General features: G+C 41.3%; 2 protein-coding genes across 6 annotated transcripts in view; both read left to right on the forward strand.

Annotated features, from left to right (window-relative positions):
• Positions 1-26,644, forward strand: part of LOC145423962 (protein NLRC3-like) — a 197,522-nt gene that overhangs the window by 141,656 nt on the left and 29,222 nt on the right. The gene's annotated exons all lie outside the window — the stretch shown is intronic.
• Positions 1,679-22,566, forward strand: LOC145424145 (protein NLRC3-like). The gene is made up of 6 exons (XM_080297049.1): positions 1,679-2,024; positions 8,236-10,006; positions 10,086-10,259; positions 19,145-19,318; positions 20,690-20,833; positions 22,464-22,566. Exons 1-6 carry the CDS (start codon positions 1,679-1,681, stop codon positions 22,564-22,566), a joined length of 2,712 nt encoding a protein of 903 aa, XP_080153175.1.

The raw sequence follows: 26,644 nt of genomic DNA on the forward strand, positions 1-26,644 counted from the left end.
TTTTGCTTAGTTTCCATGCTCACCTTCGCCATTTCTGTTTGTATCACCATCTGATGAATAAACTCACTTGCATCTGAGCTGCCTGCATAAAGGGTCCTTTAATAATTTACACACGGCTCGCAAACCGTGACAAAAACACTGGAAAAATATGGCTGTTCTAAAACGTTTGATGGGTAGTGTATATATTTAGTTTATATATTTTCTTTATTTATAATAGTTTGTTTTATATTGTAGCAAAGTGTTACTTGGATACTTCTCTATGTGCTTCTTTATGTGCAATTTTGTTGCATTCTGAGCCTTAGAAATTTATTGGTGGTAGTGATGAACTGCTGTTAGAATCAAGTTAAATTCTGATAAATCAGACAATTACCTCTCCATCTGTTGTTACAGTCTTTGTTTATCGGATCCTTACAGGGTAAAAGATGACGACACCTAAAGAAATCCTTCTGGGGACTTTGAAGGATTTGGGACGTGATGACTTTGAAGAATTTAAGTGGCATCTGAAGAACGGGTCTGTAGAAGGTTTACCAGCAATCCCAGAAAGTGAACTGGAGAAAGCAGAGAGGACGAACGTAGTGGATCTGATGTTTGATACCTACTCTATCAACACTTTTGAAGTTGCTAAAAATCTTTTGGGGAGGATAAACAAGAATGATCTGTTGGAGAATTTAAATAAAACCATCCCAGAACCCAAAGGTAAGTCAGGGAATGACTAAACAAAAAACACACAAACAATAAAAACATTAGTTAACATTACACAGGTGCCATAAGCATCCATATAAATAATAAATCCAAAACACTTGCCAACACTTTCAGGAGTGAGAGACTGCAGAAAGCCAACAGTTTGTGTTTTATGCATCTGCACAAATAACCTCCTGTGTACACATGAATATCTGCTCTTTGGGTTGGTTTGATTAAAATGGGACCAGCAGCAGGTTTTCAGCCCATTTTACAGATTTATATTGTCAGATTGGTTTTAGAGCTGTTTTATCAACATAAATGAGGCGACAACAACAGTTTGGGACACGTCACAAATATGATCAAAGTGCTTTTTCTTAAATCTATTTACCAGTTGAAGGCAAAGGTTAAAATAAATGGCTGCCATTTCTTTCTGCTGTTTGGAGACCCAAACAAAAAAATGCCCAGACAGTAAATGTTTTTTATTATGGTTGATAAACAGGACACTAAGGTGATTGGTCAAAGGTTGGAGGAAAGCCACAGTTCTCCTTATTTGACTGAAATCCACCATTTCAGCTCATGTTTTTTCTTCTGCAGCTTTCTGGGAGATTCCACTTCAGCCTTCTGCTGGCAACGCTCCCGTTACCATGCTTCCCTTAGGCAGTATCATTAGAAGACATAGCATACATTTACACTGCTATGCAGATGACACCCAGCTCTATCTGTCCATGAAGCCAGATAACACACACCAATTAGTTAAACTGCAGGAATGTCTTAAAGACATAAAGACCTGGATAGGGGGGCGGGCAAGATGGCGGACTGAGCAGTCTCATCCGTCTGAACTCCTCACTAAAGTCCCGATGTTTTAATCTTGAAGTTATAAAATCCACTCCTTTGAGCTATATTGACGACGTTTCAGCCCGAACATGAAGAAAACCAACAACACGAAACCTCTGGCAGTGGAAAAACCTCCCTTTTACAATCCAGAGAAACAGCGAGCATGACTACCCAGCTCCGATGGAGCAATCCTTCTAGGAAGATGAAGATGGAAAACGCAGTTGATGTTGTCCACAGAGTGGGAAGAGCGGTGGAGAATAAGCATCGACAAATCATTATTCTGTTTGTGAGACGTGCCGTGAGAGATGACATCTGGAGGCGAACAAAGGCTTCTCCCGTGTTCAAAGAAGAAGGCATCCGCTTTGCTGAAGACCTGACCCCAGAGGACTGGAGATCCAGACAAGCGTTGTGGCCAAAAATCGACCAGGCTCGGAAGGAAGGCAAGGCTGCAGGCTTCAGGGGCCCTTTTGGTTTCATAGAAGGCAAACGCATCAGGGTAGAGACTCCAGGTATGGGCTGACATCTGACTACGAAAGGAATACTGTATACAGTGGAACATTTCGGATGATGGGACTTTTACCTCAAGATTTTCCTACTCCATCTCCTAAACTTCCTCTTTAAAGCTGTTCATGTGTTCTGTGTTCCAATTAAAAAATAATATTTCTTTTTTTTCCTTTAACACAAGGGGACTTAAAGACTCAATTAAGTGCAAAGCTGTCTTTCCGTTCTGCAAGGGGCAACAGGCAAATTGTTTTTTTCTCCAGGAAACTCATTCTGAGGAATCTGATGTGAAATTTTGGTCACAACAATGGGGAGATAAAATGTTTTTTAGTCATGGTACAAAGAGGTCGGCTGGGGTTGCTGTTTGTTTCAACAGATGTCCTGGTAGGTTTTTGTGCCACATGGCAGACAAAAATGGACATTGGGTTGCCTGTGTGTTAAATACTGATAATACTCTGATTATTTTGGTTAATGTTTATGGATACAACAATGATCAAGAGAATAAGAACCTGCTGCATCAAATTTCTACAGTTATAAGGGAACTTTATACCAAATTCCCTACTGATTATATAGTAGTTGGAGGTGATTTCAATGTGACTCCTGATGAATGGTTGGATAGATGGCCTTCAAAATTTTCAAGAGAACATAAAAACCCAATATTTGAAAAATTCGCTAATGATACTAAATTAATAGATATATGGAGAGTGTTAAACGAAGATGTAAAACAATTCACCTGGCACAAACCTAATGGTCAAAGCAGGCCACGTATTGATTATTGGTTGGTATCCAACTCAATTTTACAATATGTTAAGGAAACAGTCATCTCTAACAGTCCCTTAAGTGACCATTGCACCATTATTCTGAGACTACAAAGCAAAGACCAAAACAACACATTTAAGAATTATTGTAATTTAATTGTCAGATGCTGAGAAATGAGGAGTATTGTAATTCTATTAAAAAATTAATTTTAGATATCCAGAATAATGAAGCCATCAATACACCGATGCTCAAATGGGAATATCTTAAATTTAGAATCAGAAAAACCTCAATTGCATTCGGTAAAAAGTTAAACAGACAAAGAAAAGAAGAGGAATCAAATGTAGTAAAAGAACTTATGAATCTTTATGGCAAATTGAATTGGACTGAGGAAGAAAAAGGAAAAATTAATAATTTACAATCTAAATTGGACGAAATGGACCTTTATAGAGCCAAGGCTGCTTATTTGCGATCCAAAGCCAAGTGGATAGAAGAGGGTGAAAAGAACACTGCCTATTTTTGCAATCTAGAAAAACGTAGACAAGAATATAACTCAATATGTAACCTACTAATCAATGGAGAGGAATGTACAGACCCTAAACGCATTTCAAATGAAGTATTTACTTTTTACAGTAACCTTTATAAGTCTTCATACTCAGAACAAAATGTCACCTCCTTCTTTGACAAAATCAGTACTTGGATTCCAGTAATTGATGATAATTTTAGAGAAATTTGTGATGGAGACCTGACTATAGAAGAATTTGATTTTGCTATTAAGAGCATGGCATCTGATCGCTCACCGGGACCAGATGGTATAACAACTAATTTCTATAAGCACTTTTGGGAAGACCTAAAATTACTATTATTCAGTGCGTTAAATGAATGTATAAATCAAAAGGAGCTTATGACAACAATGAAACAGGGAGTTATAAAATTAATTCCAAAACCGGGGAAAGATAAGAAAAAACTAAGTAATCTAAGACCTATAACACTTTTAAATACAGACTACAAAGTTTTTACAAAAGTTTTAGCAACAAGACTAAAAACAGGTATTTCTGAAATAATTAGCCCAACACAATCAGGATTTCTCAAAGGACGGTTGATCCAAAACAATATCCGCTTGGTTTTGGACCTTATCGATTACAATTACCTAACTAAGCATGATGGTTTTATGTTGTTCTTGGACTTCCATAAAGCATTTGATTCTATTGAACACACTTTTGTGCTTCTCTTTTAGAAGGCACATGTCCCAGGTTCAGGGTGGAGAGGGGTATCAGGCAGGGCTGCAGCATCTCACCTCTTTTATTCATTGTAGCCACTGAATTACTTGCTATTACTGTCATAAACTCAAACATCAAAGGATTAGACATAAATAATCACAAATTAATAATAAGTCAGCTTGCCGATGATACAACAATCTTTCTAAAAAATAAAGAACGAATTCCATTGGCCTTAGATACAATAAAGATCTTTTCTGATGCTTCTGGACTACGCCTGAACCTGGACAAATGTGAACTCATGAGTATCCACAATTGTTCTCACTCTTCTTTGTATGATGTACCTGTCAAAAATGAAATCAAATATCTTGGAATCTGGATAACTAAATGCATGGCTGATAGTGAAGAATAGAATATTCAGAATACAATTGACAAATGCAAAAAAACTCTAAACCATTGGCTACAGAGAGATTTAACGTTGTTGGGCAGGATAATGTTGACCAAGGTTGAATCTTTGTCCGGATTAATCTATCCAGCTTATTCCCTAGCCATCCCACCAAGAATTATAAAAGACATCAATAAGGTGAATTTTAATTTCATAACAAGTTTTGTTAAATTGGAAATTAATGTTTAAACATAACTTTAGTCCCCACAATGTTCCATTGTGGAATAATAGGGTGATATTGAATCGGGGGAAATCTATGTTTGTGGAAGAATGGATGACAAAACAAATTTGGTCTGTGACACATATAATGGATGAAAATGGAGATATACTTGAATTAAACAGGCTTAATGAGAAATATGACATGAGTTGCTCGTTCGAGCTCTATAAAAAGGTTTCACAGAATATCCCAACAGTCCTTGTAAATACGATAAAGAACAATTTTTCAAATATACAGACTCCAAATTTACATAAAGTTAAACTAGATGGTCTTGACTTGGTTAATGGAAAATGCAATAATCAATTTTTGAGGAGGTATTTGGTTAACACCTTATATCCAGGTAGGACAAAACATTCACTCGTCTTTAAAGATTATAACAAATCTGAGATCTCGTTGATCAGAACCAAATATTTAACTTTTCCAATTCCCCCCAAATTTAAAGAAGTCCATTTTAGAACTACAAAAAATATTTACCCCTCCAATGAATTTATGAGAGACAGATTTAAATTTGTGTTAGACAACTGTTATATTTGTAAAACAACTTCGGAAACAACAGAGCACATGTTCTATGGATGCGTGACAATCCAGAATTTATGGAAATCTCTCCATGTCCTAATATTGTCCCAGTATGGATATATTGATTTTTGGTCTTTTCAAAATATTCAAATTGGAGTAATCCTTAAGGACAAAAATAGTGAGTTTTTAGTTAACAATCTCATTATTATAACAAAGTATTACATACATAAATGCCGATATGCTAAATCCCCCCCTTCATGGCCTGCTCTTAAAAACGACCTCTCCCTGTTCCGTAAATCTCTTAAGCTAATAAATAAGCCCCAAGCAATCAAATTGCATAGATTTTTAGAAGAGTTTGATTTTTCTTAGCCCCTTATTTAAGTTATGTGTCTTGTTTATGGAACCTCACTTTTAGAGATTTTATGATCCCCCTTGTCTTCTTTATTTCTGTTCCTTTTTTTTCATTCTTTTTTTATTGTTATTTATTTTTGTATTGGTTATTTATCTTTTTATATTATTATTATGTAGATGTGTGTATATGGATGTGAACGTATTGTGATATTATTCTGTTATTATATGTTACCTTATAGATGTAATCAAAATAGTTGAATTATGATATTGTTGTAGATCATATTATACCCTTTAAAATAGAGTGTGTGATCTGTATGTAGTTTAGTTCTCATTATACTTTTGAGTTAACAGAACATATTCACATATTAGTTTATTAGATAAAGGTGCATCACTCTGTATCCTTGATCTGCTGGGAATGTGTTACACTGTTTTCTTGACATGCTTAATTGTTGAATCATGAAAAGAAGGTTGTAAGCAGGAGACTCTGTGTCTAAAGACAGGGGAGATAGACAGACCACATTCCACACCCCCACCTTACAGAAAGCAGAGAAACAACTGCCGAGGTCATAACTTAGGCGCTGTAACAGAGAAAAAATGTGATGTTTTGGCTTTTACGACTAGCTGGGGGCCACTAGAGACTATAAAAAGCTGAGCAACCCGTCACCATTTTGAGACATGTGCCTGACCCTCTGGTAGCATCTCTCCCGTCCGGACGTTGTAATGCTCTTATTGTGATTTGTACCGAAATAAATGATTGTTGATTGAGCATATATACACCGAGTAGTGTCCTTCCTTCAGCCCAAAGATTCAAAGAACTGCGTGTTTTCAACAGTATGCATGTGTATATGCATATATATGTATATATGTGTATGTGTATATATATATATGTGTGTGTATGTATGTTTACTTTCAGTTATTGTCGATTTCATTGTGGTGTACAGGAGATGTGATTCTGTTCTAATTGATTTAATATGTCGCTTGTCTCTTTGAGATTGTCATTGTTATTGTTCTAAATAAAGTTCATTTAAAAAACAAAACAAAACATAAAGACCTGGATGGCCGCTAACGTTCTGCTTCTTAATTCAGATCAAACTGAGGTTATTGTACTCGGCCCTGAAAATCTTAGAAATATGGTATCTAAGCAGATTCTTACTCTGGATGACATTACCTTGGCCTCCAGTAACACTGTGAGGAACCTTGGAGTAATTTTTGACCAGGACATGTCCTTCAACGCACATATTAAACAAATATGTAAGACTGCGTTCTTCCATTTGTGCAACATCTCTAAAGTTAGAAATATCCTGTCTCAGAGTGACGCTGAAAAACTAGTTCTGTCATGGTCCTGGGTCGTTCAGCGTTTTGCTTCATTTTTGGTATCACCTTGTGTACTTTGTGTTAATTCTGATTTTGTATTAGTTCTTAGGGTTGAATCTGGTGTTTAGTGTTTTATGATCTCTACCTGTGTCTTTCCTCTGTGTTCTGTTCGTGTCCCCGAGTTTGTGTTGTAAAACAGTCTGTTTCCTGTTTTACTTTGAAGGTTTGTGTCTCGCCTTGTGAATTAGGATCAGCTGTGCTCCCCTCCTGTGTGTCATTCCCTCATTACCTTGTGTGTATTTATAGTGTGTGTCTGCCTGTGTTCCTCGTTGTGTCGTCTGCATTACTGTGTTAATCAGTGTTACTACGCGTCTCTCTATCCAGCCTTCTTTGTGTCATCTCTGTGTATTCCCCGCTGTCCTTATGTTTTCAGGTTTGTCTTTTACAGTGGCTTGCAAAAGTATTTGGTCCCCTTGAACTTTTCCACATTTTGTCACATTACAGCCACAAACATGAATCAATTTTATTGGAATTCCACATGAGAGACCAACACAAAGTGGTGGACACGTGAGAAGTGGAACGAGAATCATACATGACTCCAAACATTTTTTACAAATAAATAACTGCAAAATGGGGTGTGTGTAATTATTCAGCCCCCTTTGGTCTGAGTGCAGTCAGTTGCCCATAGACGTTGCCTGATGAGTGCTAATGACTAAATAGAGTGCACCTGTGTGTAATCTAATGTCAGTACAAATACAGCTGCTCTGTGACAGCCTCAGAGGTTGTCTATGAGAATATTGGGAGCAAAAACACCATGAAGTCCAAAGAACACAACAGACAGGCCAGGGATAAAGTTATTGAGAAATGTAAAGCAGGCTTAGGCTACAAAAAGATTTCCCAAGCCTTGAACATCCCACAGCTCAGGTGGGGGAATCTGTCCATAGGACAACTATTAGTGGTGCACTGCACAAAGTTGGCCTTTATGGAAGAGTGGCAAGAAGAAAGCCATTGTTAACAGAAAACCATAAGAAGTCCCGTTTGCAGTTTGCCACAAGCCATGTGGGGGACACAGCAAACATGTGGAAGAAGGTGGAAGAGGGTTACGCGAAACAAGCTGAGGAGCACAAGACAAAATGTGAGGCAGAGAACTGACTGTGGTAAGCAGACAATCTGGAGAAGGTTCATTGTCAGTGCTGCTCATAAATACTGCCGGAGTAATTGGCAACAGGTGAGGAGCAGGGAGGAGTGAGGAGGGCTCCACCCAGGGGAGGAGAGCTGATGCTGTGGAAAGTTACTCAGACTCACTCGGATCATGACACCAAGAGTCCAGTGAACTGAACACATAACCACAGTAACCAGAATGCAGTTTTCTCATTTGTGTCATTTGCTGTTTATTCATGCAGAGATTCTCACTGAGTGTCAGCTCAAACTCAAGTCAGACCTGAAGCAGAAGTTCCAGTGTGTGCTTGAGGGGATTTCTACAACAGGAAACCCGACCCTCCTGAATCAGATCTACACAGAGCTCTACATCACAGGGGGAGGGACTGCAGAGGTCAATGATGAACATGAGGTCAGACAGATTGAAACAGCATCCAGGAAACCAGACAGACCAGAAACAACCATCAGACAAGAAGACATCTTTAAACTCCCACCTGGAAGAGATAAACCAATCAGAACAGTGCTGACAATGGGAGTGGCTGGCATTGGGAAAACAGTCCTAACACAGAAGTTCACTCTGGACTGGGCTGAAGACAAAGCCAACCAGGACATCCAGTTCATGTTTCCATTAACTTTCAGAAAGCTGAATCTGCTGAAAGAGGAAAAGTTCAGCTTGGTGGAACTTGTTCATCACTTCTTTACTGAAACCAAAGAAGCAGGAATCTGCAGCTTTGAAGACTTCCAGGTTGTGTTCATCTTTGATGGTCTGGATGAGTGTCGACCTCTTCTGGACTTCCACAAAACTGCAATCCTGACTGACCCTAGAAAGTCCACCTCAGTGGATGTGCTGCTGATAAACCTCATTAGGGGGGAACTGCTTCCCTCTGCTCGCCTCTGGATAACCACACGACCCGCAGCAGCCAATAAGATCCTTCGTGACATTGTTGACATGGTGACAGAGGTCAGAGGGTTCACTGACCCACAGAAGGAGGAGTATTTCAAGAAGAGATTCAGAGATGAGGAGCAGGCCAGCAGCATCATCTCCCACATCAAGACATCACGAAGCCTCCACATCATGTGCCACATCCCAGTCTTCTGCTGGATCACTGCTACAGTTCTGGAGTTTGTCATGAAGAACAAAGAGAGCGAAGATCTGCCTAAGACTCTCACAGAGCTCTACATACGCCTTGTGCTATTTCACCTAACAACGAAGGACATCAAGTATGATGGAGGAGCTGAGACAGAGTCATGCAGGAAGATCATTGAGTCTCTGGGAAAACTGGCCTTTGATCAGCTGCAGAAAGGAAACCTGATCTTCTATGAATCAGACCTGACAGAGTGTGGCATCGATATCAGGGCAGCCTCAGTGTACTCAGGAGTGTTCACACAGATCTTTAAAGCTGATGAGTGCCACATGTTCACCGATGTCGTTTACTGTTTCGTCCATCTGAGTATTCAGGAGTTCTTTGCTGCTCTTCATGTCTATCTGACCTTCATCAACTCTGGAGTCAACCTGCTTAAGAAACAATCTCCTCTATCTAAAATTTTCCAGAAAACACTTACTGTAAAAGACTTCTACCAGAGTGCTGTGGACAAAGCCTTAGAGAGTCCAAATGGACACCTGGACTTGTTCCTCCGCTTCCTCCTGGGTCTTTCACTGCAAACCAATCAGAATCTCCTATGCATGCTGACACAGACAGGAAGTAGCTCACAGACCAATCAGGAAACAGTTCACTACATCAAGAAGAAGCTCAGTGGGAAACTGTCTGCAGAGAAAAGCATCAACCTGTTCCACTGTCTGAATGAACTGGATGATCGTTCTCTAGTGGAGGAGATCCAACAGTCCCTGAGATCAGGACGTCTCTCCACAGATCAACTGTCTCCTGCTCAGTGGTCGGCTCTGGTCTTCATCTTACTGTCATCAGATCTGGATGAGTTCGACCTGAAGAAATACTCCCGTTCAGAGAAGGCATTTTTGAAGCTACTGCCAGTGGTCAAAGCATCCAAGAAAGTGCTGTAAGTGAATCTATGAACAAATATGTTCAATAATGCTAGATGAATAAAAGAATATGTCTCCATTGTTATTCTTCCTCAGGCTGAGAGATTGTAAACTCTCAAAAAGAAGCTTTGAAGCTTTGTCTGAAATTCTCAGCTCCCCATCCAATCATCTGAGAGAGCTGGAGCTGAGCTCGAACAAACTGCAGGATTCAGGATTGGATTTGCTGTGTGTTGGACTAAAGAGTCCTGACTGTAAACTTGAAACTCTCAGGTAAGGATACAGACTTTTTGACACTTTTTGACTCTTAAATCTGTAAGTTTATCTTGATGTGGACGTTCAAAGTCAGCACAATTTTCCTTTTAAGTTCCTGAGTTTATATTTTTGACTGTCAGGTTGTCTGGACAGATGTTTTTATTTTATTTTATTTTTTTACTCGTCCCTAAAGTCAGAACTAAACCCACATGTAGATGACTTTCTGTTACTGGAGCAGCCTTCCTGAAGACAGCAGTGTGTTTTCATGCTTTTAAAGCCAAACTCACCTTTCTGACCTGGCTTTCATTTATTATCTATTTTTGTTTGTTTATTATATATTTATTTCTACTGTTTAACTACTGCTCACATCTTTTATCCTCCTTTTTAATTGTTCATTTCTTTTTACCCAGTGTTTCTATATTGCACTTTGTATTTGTCATCTATATTTATCATGCACTACTTTGCTCATTTATTGTTTGCTTTTAATGTTATTAAATTCCGGTTCTTTTGGTATTCTTTACGGCCAAAAAGACGCAGCTCAAAAGTGGTCTTTTTACTTTAAAAATGATCTTTATTTTACATATCAGTATATGGAGACCTGAACACACAACCCCAGGTCTGAAGCACAAAACAGGAAACCTAGTCATTTATATAGACGTCACACACACTTTAAGTTTCGATCAAACACTCTGCTTAGTTTCACTTTTCACCGGAAAAAGCATGTAATTTCCTGTCAGTCCTGTCGGCACAGAGTGTACTCAGAGTTGGGCCTTTCTTATAAAGCAATATAATCAGCATATAAGTATTTAAGATTATAAATTTAAACCTCAATGTTCTTACCTGGTCTCTGGTTTGTTTGTTTGTTTGTTTTGCTCAGTTCTGTTTTTCTGAGGTTTTTTAAGTTATTAAATTTGTAACTGTAGTGATTTGTGTGTGTGACAGAGAGGCACTGCTAGGGATTTTTGACACAAGTTGTTCTTGTAAAATCAGTCTGTGAAGGTTCTCAGACATCCATGTCACCGTAGTGTAAGGAGCTTGGAAAGAAAAGTGTCTGGACTTCTTTAAGTTTCCTTGAAGATGTTTCACCTCTTATGAGAGAAGCGTCTTCAGTTCTAAGGGTCAAATGGTGGAGTGGGGCAGTCAGTGAAAGGGTAATGGTGGTGGCTCAGGGTTTGTATGTTTGGGGGGTTCAGAGGGAAAAGATGAATGCAGCTCTGGAGTTGCTGTGTGAGAGCAGGGAGTGAATTCAGCATCCTGATAGCCTGACAACAAACATGAATCAATTTTATTGGAATTCAACGTGAGAGACCAACACAAAGTGGTGTACACGTGAGAAGTGGAACGAAAATCATACTTGATTCCAAACATTTTTTACAAATAAATAACTGCAAAGTGGGGTGTGTGTAATTATTCAGCCCCCTTTGGTCTGAGTGCAGTCAGTTGCCCATAGACATTGCCTGATGAGTGCTAATGACTAAATAGAGTGCACCTGTGTGTAATCTAATGTCAGTACAAATACAGCTGCTCTGTGACGGCCTCAGAGGTTGTCTAAGAGAATATTGGGAGCAACAACACCATGAAGTCCAAAGAACACACCAGACAGGTCAGGGATAAAGTTATTGAGAAATGTAAAGCAGGCTTAGGCTACAAAAAGATTTCCCAAGCCTTGAACATCCCACGGAGCACTGTTCAAGCGATCATTCAGAAATGGAAGTATGGCACAACTGTAAACCTACCAAGACAAGGCCGTCCACCTAAACTCACAGGCCGAACAAGGAGAGCGCTGATCAGAAATGCAGCCAAGAGGCCCATGGTGACTCTGGACGAGCTGCAGAGATCTACAGCTCAGGTGGGGGAATCTGTCCATAGGACAACTATTAGTGGTGCACTGCACAAAGTTGGCCTTTATGGAAGAGTGGCAAGAAGAAAGCCATTGTTAACAAAAAACCATAAGAAGTCCAGTTTGCAGTTTGCCACAAGCCATGTGGGGGACACAGCAAACATGTGGAAGAAGGTGCTCTGGTCACATGAGATCAAAATGGAACTTTTTGGCCAAAATGCAAAACGCTATGTGAGGCGGAAAACTAACACTGCACATCACTCTGAACACACCACCCCCACTGTCAAATATGGTGGTGGCAGCATCATGCTCTGGGGGTGCTTCTCTTCAGCAGGGACAGGGAAGCTGGTCAGAATTGATGGGAAGATGGATGGATGGAGCCAAATACAAGGCAATCTTGGAAGAAAACCTCTTGGAGTCTGCAAAAGACTTGAGACTGGGGCGGAGGTTCACCTTCCAGCAGGACAACGACCCTAAACGTAAAGCCAGGGCAACAATGGAATGGTTTAAAACAAAACATATCCATGTGTTAGAATGGCCCAGTCAAAGTCCAGATCTAAATCCAATCAGGAGTCTGTGGCAAGATCTGAAAACTGCTGTTCACAAACGCTGCCCATCTAATCTGACTGAGCTGGAGCTGTTTTGCAAAGAAGAATGGGCAAGAATTTCAGTCTGTAGATGTGCAAAGCTGGTAGAGACAGACCCTAAAAGACTGGCAGCTGGAACTGCAGCAAAAGCTGGTTCTACAAAGTATTGACTCAGGGGCTGAATAATTACACACACCCCACTTTGCAGTTATTTATTTGTACAAAATGTTTGGAATCATGTATGATTTCCGTTCCTCTTCTCACGCGTGCACCACTTTGTGTTGGTCTTTCACCTGGAATTCCAATAAAAAATGATTCATGTTTGTGGCTGTAATGTGACAAAATGTGGAAAAGTTCAAGGGGGCCAAATACTTTTACAAGCCACTGTATTAATCCCCCGGGTGGTTTTCACACAGCTGAATAAACGTCAAACAGAAAACTGATTAAGCAGAAGTGTGAGATGGTCGAGAGTTTACTCCAGTGTCCTGTTATATTTTAGATAGCAAGGAGCAGACAGCTGAGTTTATTAAACTCCACCGAGACAGCGGTGATGCTAATCTGAAGGCTAGACTGTCCCATTTCATACCCGTTTACTTCTGGCCTACCCGACCTTCTGAGGACCCGGCCCACATAGACCACGAAGTCCGGGTCGTCAGGAGGATGCAGAACGAAGTTACAGCTCCCCAAAAACGAAGCCAAAACACCTCTATCGCCCCCTGGTGTCTGGCTGCAGTATAGGTCATAAACCCCGCCTCCTCCATGTTAGCGGATGGGACTGGGGTCAGACTAAAATAAATTTATTCTCCTCAGATATTTTTCCAAAGATTCTTTCTTTTCTTATCAATAGTTCTCATCACGCTGATTTATGTCCAAGTTTGATTCTAATTCCGACAGCGGTGATGTTAAAATGGGGTGTAACGTCATCATAGCAGCTTTGACTGGCAGCTGTAGTCACGGAGAAACTTGCGTATCTCTGTTCGGGAATAGCAGATAGAGCGTAGGCTCTGAGAGGACGGCCTGCCTTTACGCTACGAAGACATGACCGAGTGTTTTAACCTGACAGCCTGAGGTGTTCTTCAGTAAACTGGGCTACCCGACAGAAGGACCCGAGGCCCCGCTGCACTTTTTCGGTAAGTTAAACGTGTTTGTAAGCTACTCCGTAACTACCGTCCTTAGCTCGGTCCTGAGACCTAGCTAGCTAAGATGAGCACTCGGCCGTCAGGGTTTGTTTAGCTAACCCGTGCAGGTGAATGAATTTACCCTGACTACAGAAATCAAGAGAAACGCCCCGGGCTACTCAGTCACTAATTACCGTTACTGTACTTTTATTACAAGTGTTATACTGTAAAGGCAACAGGCTGCACCCCGCTGCAGCTCCTGTGCAGAGCTGAATATTAAATATCTTATTAAACAGCACCATGTTTTCAGTCTCCACATGCGTAAAGACAGTAACACCAACTTTAAAAACCTGGCACTTAAGTAACTCCTCATTAATCTGTAAAAACTGATCAAATAGCAAAGGCAAGGCAAGTTTATTTGTATAGCACAATTCAACAACAAGGTGATTTAAAGTGCTTTACAGAGACATTAGAAACAAAAACAAATAAAAAGCATGATTTAAAATTGATTAAAACAAGCAAACAAAATAGTAAGCTGACTTAGTTATTGTCTTAATGTGTTTTTCTAAGTTTAGGTCTGCATCCATCACTACACCCAAATTTCTCGCCTGGTTTGTGGTTTTTAGGTGTATAGATTGAAGTTCTCTGGTGACCTGTAATCGTTTTTCTTTGGTGCCAAAGACTATTACCTCAGTTTTGTTTTTGTTTAGCTGGAGAAAATTGTGGCACAACCAGTCATTAATTTCCTCAATGCATTTACCAAGAGCCTGTACAGGGCCTCGGTCTCCTGGTGACATTGTGATATATATTTGTGTGTCATCTGCATAGCTGTGGTAGTTTATTTTGTTGTTCTTTATAATCTGTGCCAGTGGGAGCATGTAAATGTTAAACAGAGGGGGTCCCAAGATGGAACCTTGGGGAACTCCACATGTGATACTTGTCTGCTCAGATGTGAAGTTACCTATTGATACAAAGTAGCCCGATATTTACTGAAACCAACGACTTCCTCTTGGCAGCTTAAGTTAAAATGTTTGTTTAATTTTTCCACTGATTAATTTTTTAGCACTCACTGTATTTTTTATACTGAGTTTGTTGCAAATATTCAGGTTAAAAAACTGTCTGAAATATTGTTAATGAGGTATGTTCACAAAGACACATGTGCAGAACTCTGTACAGCTTCCATCCTTTAAGACAAATAGTTTGAAGCATTAATATTTCTTCTTCAATACCAGTGCTGATACCAGTGCTGATACCACCTCTGTATGTTGTGACCAGGATGCAGCAGCAGACTGAACCAGGACTGAAACCTGCTCCATCATCTCATCTTTGCAGATGTCCATTTATAAAGCTCCAACAACTCAAAGGTGAACATTATATAGGAACATCTGTTCGTATATAAGGCTTTTTTTTAAATAAACAGCTCATATGTCAGCTGTCAGCAGAACTGTAGGACTGAAAAAATGTAAGAGAAGAGAAGAACACTCCCGAGTGTGTGAGGACAGAAGGATCAGCTTTATTTCAGATTTGAGAGATAAACTTTATATTTCAGTTTGTGATGATTGTGTTCTCGTTGTGATTACAGGAGCCGTCCTCAGATTCAGACCTCTGCACCACCCAGTGACAGCAGACAGATCATCCTATAGCTTCACTCTTTGTAGTAACTCCAAAATTAACTGATGAAAACAGTCCAAAGGTTAAAGTACCACATGTGCTGTCAGTGACAGCTGCAGCTGTTTAAAGATAAAGTTAAAAGGATGAATCACCCATGTAACTGTGTCACTGTATATCAGCATCAACAGGACCTGAGTTTGGTGTTTGAGAGAGCTGTTGTCTACGTCTGTGTGCTGTCATTGCTCAGTCTGACCGAACGATGGACAGACTCAAGTTTGACTTTGAAACAAACTGTGTTGTTAAACAGTTTCATGGTTCAAAAAACAAAACAATCAAAAACACTTTTTTCATACTTGTGTTAAGTTTTGTATAGAAATGAGACCAAATTGATTGTGAGGTTAAATGTGATAGAAACAGCTCACACTGACATCCATCCTGATCAAACATGAGTGTCATGAAGCCTGTTTGCAGTTATTTGCACTGTTTTCCACTCTGGATGTTGTTTCTGTTCAGCTGTGAGTATAAAAGGCTCCATTCTACAACCTGTTTGTGTTAGTTGTTCAATAGAAACATTATTTTCTGCTGATGTTGCACTTCTTTTATTCACAACCAGAGTTTTTGACGTCTGCATCAAACTGATTTAAATGACTTTTGAATATTACTTTAAATACTTATATTTAAAGTTCTGATAAAAGTTTAAATACAAAGATCAGTATTGTCTAATGTTTTGGCTGCAGTGTGTTTTTGCAGACAGGTATAACAGAACAGCTTTAGTGTTTAAATTTTTTAAACTTCAGTATGAATTTATACAAAATGCAGCAAGATATTAAAAAAACGTTTGATTATAAAATCGACTATATTGGATTCATATTGATATCGGACATTAAAAGTGGCATCGTTCCATCTCTGCTTTGACTAGAGACACAGCTCGGTGTTTTCCACTTTGTCATCATTTTAAAAATTGTCAGAGGTCATTTTTGAAAAAATGAAGTAAATCAACCATGAAAACCATGAAGCAACATGTGAACATGAGCTGATGGTGCTGAAGTGAAGCAAAGTTACAGAGGTTTGATTACAGACACAGCTGAGAGTTTGTAATCTGTCATCATTTTAAAAAGTTTCCATGGAACAGCAGAAATGAGGCTTTACTGTCAGAGGCCGACAGCACTGAACACAACAGCAGACTGGTGGCTAATAAACAGTGAATGATGCAGAAACAGATGTTTGAAGCTGTTCTTGGAGTACACTGAGAGAGAGAGAGCTGTGCAGGCAGGAACAGCCAAAGTCAGAGAGAATTCATGAGCATATTGATCAAACGTGAAGCAGAGTTTGGATCTTCTTTTGCTGCTGCTTCACTCAGTTTTGGTTGGAGACAGATGAAACCTGCAGCTTCAGGATCTGTGAGCTGTCCACTTTCAGCCCCGACGGCGTGTCCGTGTACGTGCCGTGGAGTGAACGATCCACGCTCTGTGTTTCCATCTTTGTGTGTTTAGCTGCTCTCATTTACTGTTTTAGCTGTTTGCTGCTTGTTGAAATAGTTTGTGAGCTTTAACCTGAGATTCTGGCAAAATACATTTATATTAAACATCGATTCAGGATTGAATGAATCAACATCGTTTTATTCGAATTAAAACCATTTAAATGGGAACATGAATTTTTTACAGCCGCCTCTAATGCTGGGTAATGTCAGCTGGTCCATGTGCAGCTGGCTGTGAGGCTCAGGGAGCGTCTACAAAGTGCAACACTGAAAGAACATCATCCATAAATATTGAGTAAGAACTGGACTCTCATACAGCGAGACTCAAATGCCTTTAAACATCAGCTTATCCTGCTGATCCAAGTCCAACACTGAGTTTGTAAAAACATGTTTGTCAATCATTTTGTTTGGTTTCTGAGGAAAATGATTCAATAACTTGCTGCTAATACACAACATTTCATCATATTTCCTCATAACCCTCTTTTGTCTGACCATTTGATCCCATTTGAATTTGCAATAAAGGATCCACAGAGTTTGGTGACAATAATGACAGTAGATGTTTGTGTGAAAGTGCTGGAAGCAAATGAGTGTGTGATGTTCTTTCAGTGTTGCACTTTGTAGACGCTCCCTGAGCACTGGTCTCACAGCCAGCTGCACATAGAGACCAGTGTTGTTAGTCCAGGTCAGAAGATGACTTGTTGGAATGAAAATGAGCTTGTAGTTTGTCTGCTTTAATAATGTGACTGGAAAAAGGTGTTGGACTTCAAATATGTCCATTTCTGTCACACTTCACCTTTAAAAGTGAAGCCATGTGGTTCCTGGAAGGAAAAACACGACTTTTTCAAGTCTTTGTCCTGTTTTTATGAGAAATGTTCGACTTTAATGTGAAACATTCAGAGTTTTTTCTCTTGTTGTGTTTGTTTGAAGCTGCTTCCTGTTGGCTTCAGCTGTTTGGAGTTTCCATTTTCTAAACTTCTACATTCTGAACCTTCTTCAGCTCTGAACAGATGATGAAACACTGAATGATTTCAAGCACTTTGTCTAATAAACTTACATCTTTCATTCTTTATACAGATTGAAGAGCTGTGGTTTGTCAGAGATCAGCTGTGATTATCTGGCAGCAGCACTGAAGTCCAACCCCTCCCATCTGAGACAGCTGGACCTGAGCTCCAACAACAAGCTGCAGGATCCAGGAGTGAAGCATCTGTGTGGTTTCCTGGAGAGTCCAGGATGTAAACTTGAAACTCTGAGGTCAGTCAGCATGTTTTAGTTGTGCTGAGATGAATATGATGTGAAAGTTGTGCTGACACTAAACTGCAGACATCAGGCTGATATTATACTGATCCACACTGAGGATCTTCATGGTAAAGTCTGTTTTCTTCTTCTCTGGTTTAGTCCATTGACTGCAGCAGAACAATGTTCACATTTCAAACAGTGATACTCAACGTATGGCCCGCGGCCCACACGCGGCCTGCCCACCTTTCCTGATTCAGAGAGAGGGGACCCTGATTAACTGTGTAGCTTCTTTCTCACAGTTCTAAGTATCAGACACAACAATGAATAATCCACAGCTGACTGTCTTTAGCAGGTCAAAGGTCACGGCACACAGCAGACAGTCAGAAATATTCTAACTCTGATCATTTATCAGTTGTGACACTGTGAGACTTGATCAGAGGTGTGATCATCACAGCAGAGGCCTTTGTGTCAAAGTCACTGAGGATCAAACAGAAACACATGAAGCAGATTTTCCTCTTCTGGCTTTTTATAGCAGATAACCTTCAAAATATTCTGCAGTCGATCAAAAACTGAAGCAAACCATGAAGCAACATGTGAACATGAGCTGATGCTGCTGAAGTGAAGCAAAGTTACAGAGGTTTGATTACAGACACAGCTGAGAGTTTGTAATCTGTCATCATTTTAAAAAGTTTCCATGGAACAGCAGAAATGAGGCTTTACTGTCAGAGGCCGACAGCACTGAACACAACAGCAGACTGGTGGCTAATAAACAGTGAATGATGCAGAAACAGATGTTTGAAGCTGTTCTTGGAGTACACTGAGAGAGAGAGAGCTGTGCAGGCAGGAACAGCCAAAGTCAGAGAGAATTCATGAGCATATTGATCAAACGTGAAGCAGAGTTTGGATCTTCTTTTGCTGCTGCTTCACTCAGTTTTGGTTGGAGACAGATGAAACCTGCAGCTTCAGGATCTGTGAGCTGTCCACTTTCACTTTGTCTAATAAACTTACATCTTTCATTCTTTATACAGATTGAGGAACTGTGGTTTGTCAGATATTGGCCTTGATTATCTGGCAGCAGCACTGAAGTCCAACCCCTCGTATCCCACAGAGGTGGACCTGAGTGGAACCTACAGGAACCTGCAGGGTTCAGGAGTGAAGCATCTGTGTGATTTTCGGGAGAATCCACGATGTCGATTTGAAACTCTGAGGTCAGTCAGCATGTTTTAGTTGTGCTGAGATGAATATGATGTGAAAGTTGTGCTGACACTAAACTGCAGACATCAGGCTGATATTATACTGATCCACACTGAGGATCTTCATGGTAAAGTCTGTTTTCTTCTTCTCTGGTTTAGTCCATTGACTGCAGCAGAACAATGTTCACATTTCAAACAGTGATACTCAACGTATGGCCCGCGGCCCACACGCGGCCTGCCCACCTTTCCTAATTCAGAGAGAGGGGACCCTGATTAACTGTGTAGCTTCTTCCTCACAGTTCTAAGTATCAGACACAACAATGAATAATCCACAGCTGACTGTCTTTAGCAGGTCAAAGGTCACGGCACACAGCACTCTGTGAAACAGTTTGGAGCAGGAATTCTTGCACATTTACAAACTGACACTGCTGCACGGCATGCTGGGTAATGCTAGCTGCTCAGGTATGGGCGTGCTAACGGCTGTGAGGCTCTGTGGCTGCAGAACACTGAAGAAGAGAAAAGAGAAGTGGAGGATGAAGAAAAGAGGCGGAGATGAAGCAGAAGTTTAGCTCTAGAGAGGAGCTGTGTCTGTGTGTGGGCGGGGCTTAGGCAGCTCCGCCCACACAGTGACAGTGAAGCAGGTGAAGAGTAATAAATGAAGACAGCAGACAGGATTTGATAAGCTGATGTACAAACATGTAGAATGATGGTGGCAGCTACAGAAACAGGTCCATACAGACTGAAGCGTGTCTCAGTCTGAATGTACACTGCTGTTATAAGAGCTGTGGAAACTCAGGTCAAAAGGACGTAACCACACTGCTGACAGTTCCAGGACATTCACAGAGTTACAGCATCATTTGTGACCATAAAGACAGAAAGCTCATCCAAATCCTGGGATTAAAAGTCTGTCCTGGTGGTGTCCAGTCAAACACGTCTCTGTGAAAGCTTCAATCCAACAGGCTCCAAAGTCCTTCTGCTCATTTCCTCGCCGGGTTCTTGATGCTCCTGTACCATCTCTCTGTCATCCTCCTCGCTCCCTCTTTGCACTCACAGTCTTTGTGCATCATTAACACTCACATGTGGAAAACCAAAGTTTTACTGGGCAGAAGATGATCATCAGTGACTCTGTCTTTAAAACACTCTTGTTAGAAATGTACGACTTTAATGTGAAACATTCAGAGTTTTTTCTCTTGTTGTGTTTGTTTGAAGCTGCTTCCTGTTGGCTTCAGCTGTTTGGAGTTTCCATTTTCTAAACTTCTACATTCTGAACCTTCTTCAGCTCTGAACAGATGATGAAACACTGAATGATTTCAAGCTCTTTGTCTAATAAACTTACATCTTTCATTCTTTATACAGATTGAGGAGCTGTGATTTGTCAGAGATCAGCTGTGATTATCTGGAAGCAGTGCTGAAGCTCAACCCTTCGTATCCCAGAGAGGTGGACCTGAGAGACCACAAGCTTCAGGATTCAGGAGTGAAGCAGCTGTGTGTTCTTCTGGAGAATCCACAACATCAAATTGAAACTCTGAGGTCAGTCAGCATGTTTTAGTTGTGCTGACACTGTCGATCTGTGGAACTAAAACCTTTATACAGGAAGTCTGGTTCAGCTCTTTGTAGACCTTCTAATCTCTGATCCTCTGAGTCTTACTCAGTAGATGATGCAGAGTTGTGAAGCCGATGTGGGTGAGGACACTCGCCCAGCTCTAACTACTTTGACGTCCAGGCGGCTTCCCTGCTTGTCCTGATACAAACAAACCTGAGTAACCTTGCAGGTCAGATCTCATCAGTCACACCTGTTATGGCAGCTCTCCTCTAGATTGTAGTTCTTGTTAACCTGGGATGGTTTTAGAAGCCTGGACCACAGACTGCAAGGGAAGATATTACTGGGAAAGGCCAAAGCAACCTATTAGACCCATTAAACACTAACATAGATGAATACTCAGATTTAAACCTTTATTGTTTCACAAAGGGTTAAAAAGGGAACGTCCACAGTTTAGACTGCAGCAGATTTTATTAAAGCAGTTTGACAGGAGCAAAGCAAAAATACAAAGAATAAGTGTTTCACATATTAATACATATAACATAATAATAAAAGAAAAGCAAAATAATGATACAAAAGAATGAAAAAGTTGTCCAGAGCAGCAGGATGTCTGAGGTCTGCAGAAACACAAAAACACAGCAGCTAAAAATAGTTGTTGAAAGAAAACGAGGTGGGAGCTGCTGATTCCTGAGCTTTGATACTGGATTAGCTTCAGTAGTTATTCCCATCACTGCTGTAGGAGCTACATTTAGTCACAGCTGATTGTCTCCTTTGACCAATCAGAAGACTACTGTTGTAAAAACAAGCAGACAAAGAACCAATGAGAGTGAAGAACAGGATAAAGAGCTCGTGTGATGGAGGCAAAGCAATAATCAGCAGACTGTAGCAGTTTCTATCTGGATGAAAGTAGAAGGAGCTCAGCGGAGCTCAGTCCCATATCTTTGGTTAGAAACAACATCAGTGATTTCCTGCTGCTCGAGATGATTCCAGCAGCTCTCATTCCAGCAGCTGATGAGAGAAACAGCTGATGGCTCACAGCTCGTGCACTGTTGGATCTCCAGATGTTCACGTGGCTGAAGTCTGTGAAGAAACTGTGGTCCACGTAGTTCACACGGCCTCAGATTGGACCGAGCTCCCTGGATCACTGCAGCATCCTCAGCTGGTACATGGACGTCTCTGCTCCTCAGTCTTGGAGCCCCTGCAGGTCCGTCCACACCACCAGGGTCTTCTCACTCACCTTTCCTTTGTCCTCGTCCTTCATCGGCCGTGCTGTGTCTTTGTTCCTGCGGTGTTGTTCCCACGATGCAGCGCTGATGTTCCCTCCTTGAATGCACAACAAGTACGGTGCTGGTCTTTCTCGGGTGGAGCAGAGACAGATTGAAGTCTTTCAGGCTTTAGTGCCGACTTCCCTGACAGAGGCTGGACTCCATGGTCTGCACAGGAGGCTTCTACACTGTGTGGAGGTGACTCCTGGACTTGAAGACAGGCTGCAGGTACATGTGTGATGAAGAGGACCTACAGCAGTGTGATGGAGCTGCAGGTGTGAAGGAAGTCCTGCTGTCCTGTCCCACCCTCATCTTTGCTTCCTCTGTCTTCTCTGGACTTGTCCTCCTGTTTCAGAAACAGCACTGCTTCATGCCGAGGGTGGACGGGAGCGTTGGCTCTGTTCTGCTTCACACTGCTCACCTCCACCAAAGACTTCACAAACATCTTCTTTCTTTGAGTCCAGTTTGTCCCACAAACACTTCCAAATCTCCTCCTCTGAGATTCTGCAGCTTCTTGCAGTGTGACTCAGCTGACTTCTGACAGACCACAGACTGGCACAGCATCCACATGTGTCTCCTTTCAAACAGGCTCTTGATGTTTCCTCCCACATCATTCTGGCCTCTCAGTCTCCTTTGTTCTCCAGCTCTGTAGCTCCAGCTGGTGAAGCTTCAGTTTTCCATGTTGGTAACAGTAAACTACAGCCTCTGCTGTCAGCTGGGTAACTAAACAGAGCTGCAGCACGTCTCTGCGGTGGTGCTACATCCAGCCTGCAGACGGCCGTCTACATGTTGTAGTGGTTTACAGTCACCAGGGGGCGCTGTCCCAGCCATGCAGGCAGTGGGCTGCTCTGCTTGTGCTGTTGTTGGTGAAGCTGAAGTGAAAGCGAGAGTTAAAACACTGAACAGTGTCCACTGAGCTTCTCATGCTCTTCTCATGCTCAAAGAAGTTTAACAGGAAGGACGACTCGTCCATCAGGCGTCCAGCTGTCCGTGTCCAGAGTGTGACCGAGGCTTCATGCTAACACGCACACTTAAAGCTAATACCACCACGAGCAGCTGCTCAGTGGATTTGGAGGACAAATGTCTGCAGCTTCTCACAGGCAGTATGCAGAATGTGGATCTCCACAAAGACTGTGGAGAGCTCGTCCCACACTCTAAATCCACACTTGTCTGCACAAAACTTCTCACACGTTCCCGTCACAAGTGTCTTCTAAGTGAAGCTACCAGGTTCAGGTCCAGCTTGTTTATCTGGAGCTGCAGGAGATGATCCATCCTCACAAAGCAACACAGACAGCAGATATGCAAACACACAACGCAACCAAAGGATTCTCTCTGCATGTCTGTGGCTGATGCTGCTGGAACGAAGCTGTTTGAAACCTTGTTGTTCTGCACTTTGGGACCAGAAGAGGAAACTGAAGCTCTGTGCAGAGGGTCCAATGGAAGCAGCCAAGCGCTGTAAGTGTCTGCTGTACAGGGATGCTGGTTCAGCTGTGGCTCAGTTTCACAGTGTGACTCAATAAAAGCAGCAGGAAATCAAAGCTTGATGCTTTCATCAGTGTGGAAATAAGAAAGTTTCCTGTGACAGACGCTGGAGCTCTTTCACTCTCAGCTTCACAGTTTCAGCTTCAAACTTCTTCCAACATGTTTCTAACACGGCCACATTCCACCTTAATGGAGCTGATATCTTGTGCATCAGCACATTTTCTAAAGGCAGCGATCACATCTTTAGTTTTGGATGTTTAACTGCAGATTGTTTATGTGTTTATAGCACATTAATTACAGCAGCAGCGTTGACCACAGTGCTGTACAAGAATCCAAGATAACTATTAAAATAACTCCTAATATTAATATCACACATCAAATATCAAATAACTCTCATGCTGTATTAAAAGCCAGTGAATACAAATGTGTTTTCAGAGCAGATTTACAGAGACTGACAGCAGGAGCTGGGGCTGTTCGATAGAACGATGTATATATGATGACCATATGAAAACGTCTATCGTTTCATATCACGCTCTTTGTTTCCTGCTTATGTGTTTGTGTTTTCCAGATAAACCTTTCAAAATAAATCTGAAGATCCTGTTGAGAGTTTTCAAAATAAACACAATACATTACTGCGGTCGCTCGTTTATCGAGTTACGTTCTAAAAATAAGTCTCAGAATGAAGTAGCAGCTTTATGTTTTACAAGTATTATAGAAGTTTTAAGGCGGTTAAACCCTCACTGCACACTTTCTACACTTTTCTCAGACAGGCATGAACATTTTCACACTTTTCTCTCTTGTTTAAACAAAGTTCAAACCTTCATAGAAAAATAAGTTCATTATTAAAGAGTGAAAGCAAAGTGTTTCTGAAATGTGTCAAATCAGCCTTTGCTGGCATTAAATGAGCTTCTGTGTGAGGAGCACTCGTCCATGGCCTGGGCTCCTCGCTGTCAGGTAAAGTTTCATAAAGCTTTTGAGTTTTTCTGCAGATAATGTTGGTGTCCAGCACGATGTTCTTTTTCCTGCGGTCACTGAGCCACAAAGCCAAAGCTGACTCCATCCTTACGATGTTCTTGTTGTGGACAGTTACAACCTTTTTGCCTCCTTGTTGAAACTATGATGGTCAGCATCTTCCTCTGCCTTTGGCTGCTACCACAGGTGCAAAACGTCTCGTCATCATTGTTGTTTGTTGGGGACAAAACGTACAAACATACAGTGCAGCACTGCAGAGTCACACTGCTGTAAATTTGAACACATTCTGTACTGTACAGGAGACACGGCACGAGATTGGCTGTAGACCATTGTCAGCCAATCAGGACGCAGAACACAACGCGCTGTAAAAAACAAAAGCATGCAAAATTGCACAAAAAAGATCAGCGAAACAGCGAGGCCGCCAAAGGTGAAATGTGTTACAGCGAGGGACCAGCGTATATGTGGTTGTTGGGACGATAAATGTCTTTGAGCTTGTGTCAGAAGACGAGCTGCAGCTTTCTGGACCAGCTGCAGTCTTGCCAGGCAGGTCCCACTAACTCCAACATATAAGGAGTTACAATAATCCAGCTGGGACGTCATGAAAACGTGGATCGCCCGTTCAAGGTTTTTAAAAGATAGAAATGATCTCACCTTAGATAAAAGCCTCAGTTTGAAGAAAGACCGCTGTACAACTGAGCTCAGCTGTTTTTCAAATTGCCGTCAAATATAAGCCCCAAATGTAATAATGCGATTTAATAAAAGAGCTGAACCAGTCTAATAGAGCGCCCTTGATGCCACCATGCTCCAATGGTGAGGTCAAGATGCTGTGGTCAAGGCAGCGGTCAGATCCAAAAGCACAGCGGAGTCTCCTGATCAGTGGCTGATAAAAGATCATTAAGAACTTTCCAAAGTGCAGTTTCAGTACTGTGAAGAGCTTTAAAACCAGACTGAAACCTTTACAACAGATTGCAGCTGAACAAATATAATCTTTTACAAAATCTTCGACAGGAAGGGAAGCTTTGAAATAGGCCTGAAGTTTGAGCGGACAGAGGATCCAGATCAGGTTTTTAGTACAGGCTGTACAACAGCATGTTTAAAACAGGCTGTACAACACCTGAACTAAGACTGCTGTTAAAAATCGCTAAGATGTCGGAACCAACAACCTTTAAAATCTTTTTAAACACGTGTTGGAACAACATCATTTGGACAAGATGATGTCTTTATAGCATCACATCGTTCCTCCACCTGATCAAACCACACAGGCTCAAACTGATCAAAAACAGCTGAGCAGGTGAATATTTTAGCCCCGGTGCGATCTCGGGCGAGAGTATCGATGATGGCCAAAGGGCAGCGTCCAGCTCTACGGCCGCTGAAGAGCAGACTCAACAGACGCGCGTGATGTGGATCCTACTGCTCTAAAACTGGAGCTTCTTCAATCCATTAAAGAGGACATTAGTACGCTGTTAAAAGAAGAAGTCAGAAATGCATTGAAAGAAGATTTTGACAATATAAGGGCTGACGTGCAAGGACTGAGAAATGAGATCGCTAACAGCATGGCGGCGACGTGCGGCGAAGTTGATGGAGTAAAGGTTACAGTGAAAGAAGCTGAGGATGGGCTGTCAATGTGGAGCGATGAGGTGACCACCCTGCAGTCTACAGTAGAGAGTATGAAGGAGGAGCTGTCTGACCTGAAGGATAAATGTGATGAAGGCAGGAAGCGGAGAGCTAACATCCACATCATAGGGATCCCAGAGGGCCTGGACTCGAGCTCCTCCACGGCCGTATCCGTGCTACTACGTGAAGTGCTGGGTATGGATAAAGACGTTATTGTCGACCGCTCACACAGGAGCCCTATCCTGAGAAAGCCAGCTGGTAACCCGCACGCAGTCATAGCCAGTGTTGGTCAAGTTACTTGAAAAAAGTAATCAGTAACTAATTACTGATTACTTCCCCAAAAAAGTAATCCCGTTACTTTACTGATTACTTATTTTCAAAAGTAATTAGTTACTTAGTTACTTTTTAAAAACACGATTTACAACCTGAGTAGGTGATAAAGTGATAGATCTTTCAGCCCAATTCTAC

The sequence above is a fragment of the Astatotilapia calliptera genome, chromosome 23 (assembly GCF_964374335.1).
Source record: "Astatotilapia calliptera chromosome 23, fAstCal68.1, whole genome shotgun sequence".
Classification (NCBI taxonomy): Eukaryota; Metazoa; Chordata; class Actinopteri; order Cichliformes; family Cichlidae; genus Astatotilapia; species Astatotilapia calliptera.

Excerpts from the sequence above, each read along its gene's own strand:
- LOC145424145 (XM_080297049.1), top strand. The coding sequence starts at position 1,679 with ATGACTACCCAGCTCCGATGGAGCAATCCTTCTAGGAAGATGAAGATG. Across the intron at positions 10,260-19,144 it reads TGTAAACTTGAAACTCTCAG|GAACTGTGGTTTGTCAGATA; the intron begins GTAAGGATACAG and ends ATACAGATTGAG. Across the intron at positions 19,319-20,689 it reads TGTCGATTTGAAACTCTGAG|CTGTGATTATCTGGAAGCAG; the intron begins GTCAGTCAGCAT and ends GTCAGAGATCAG.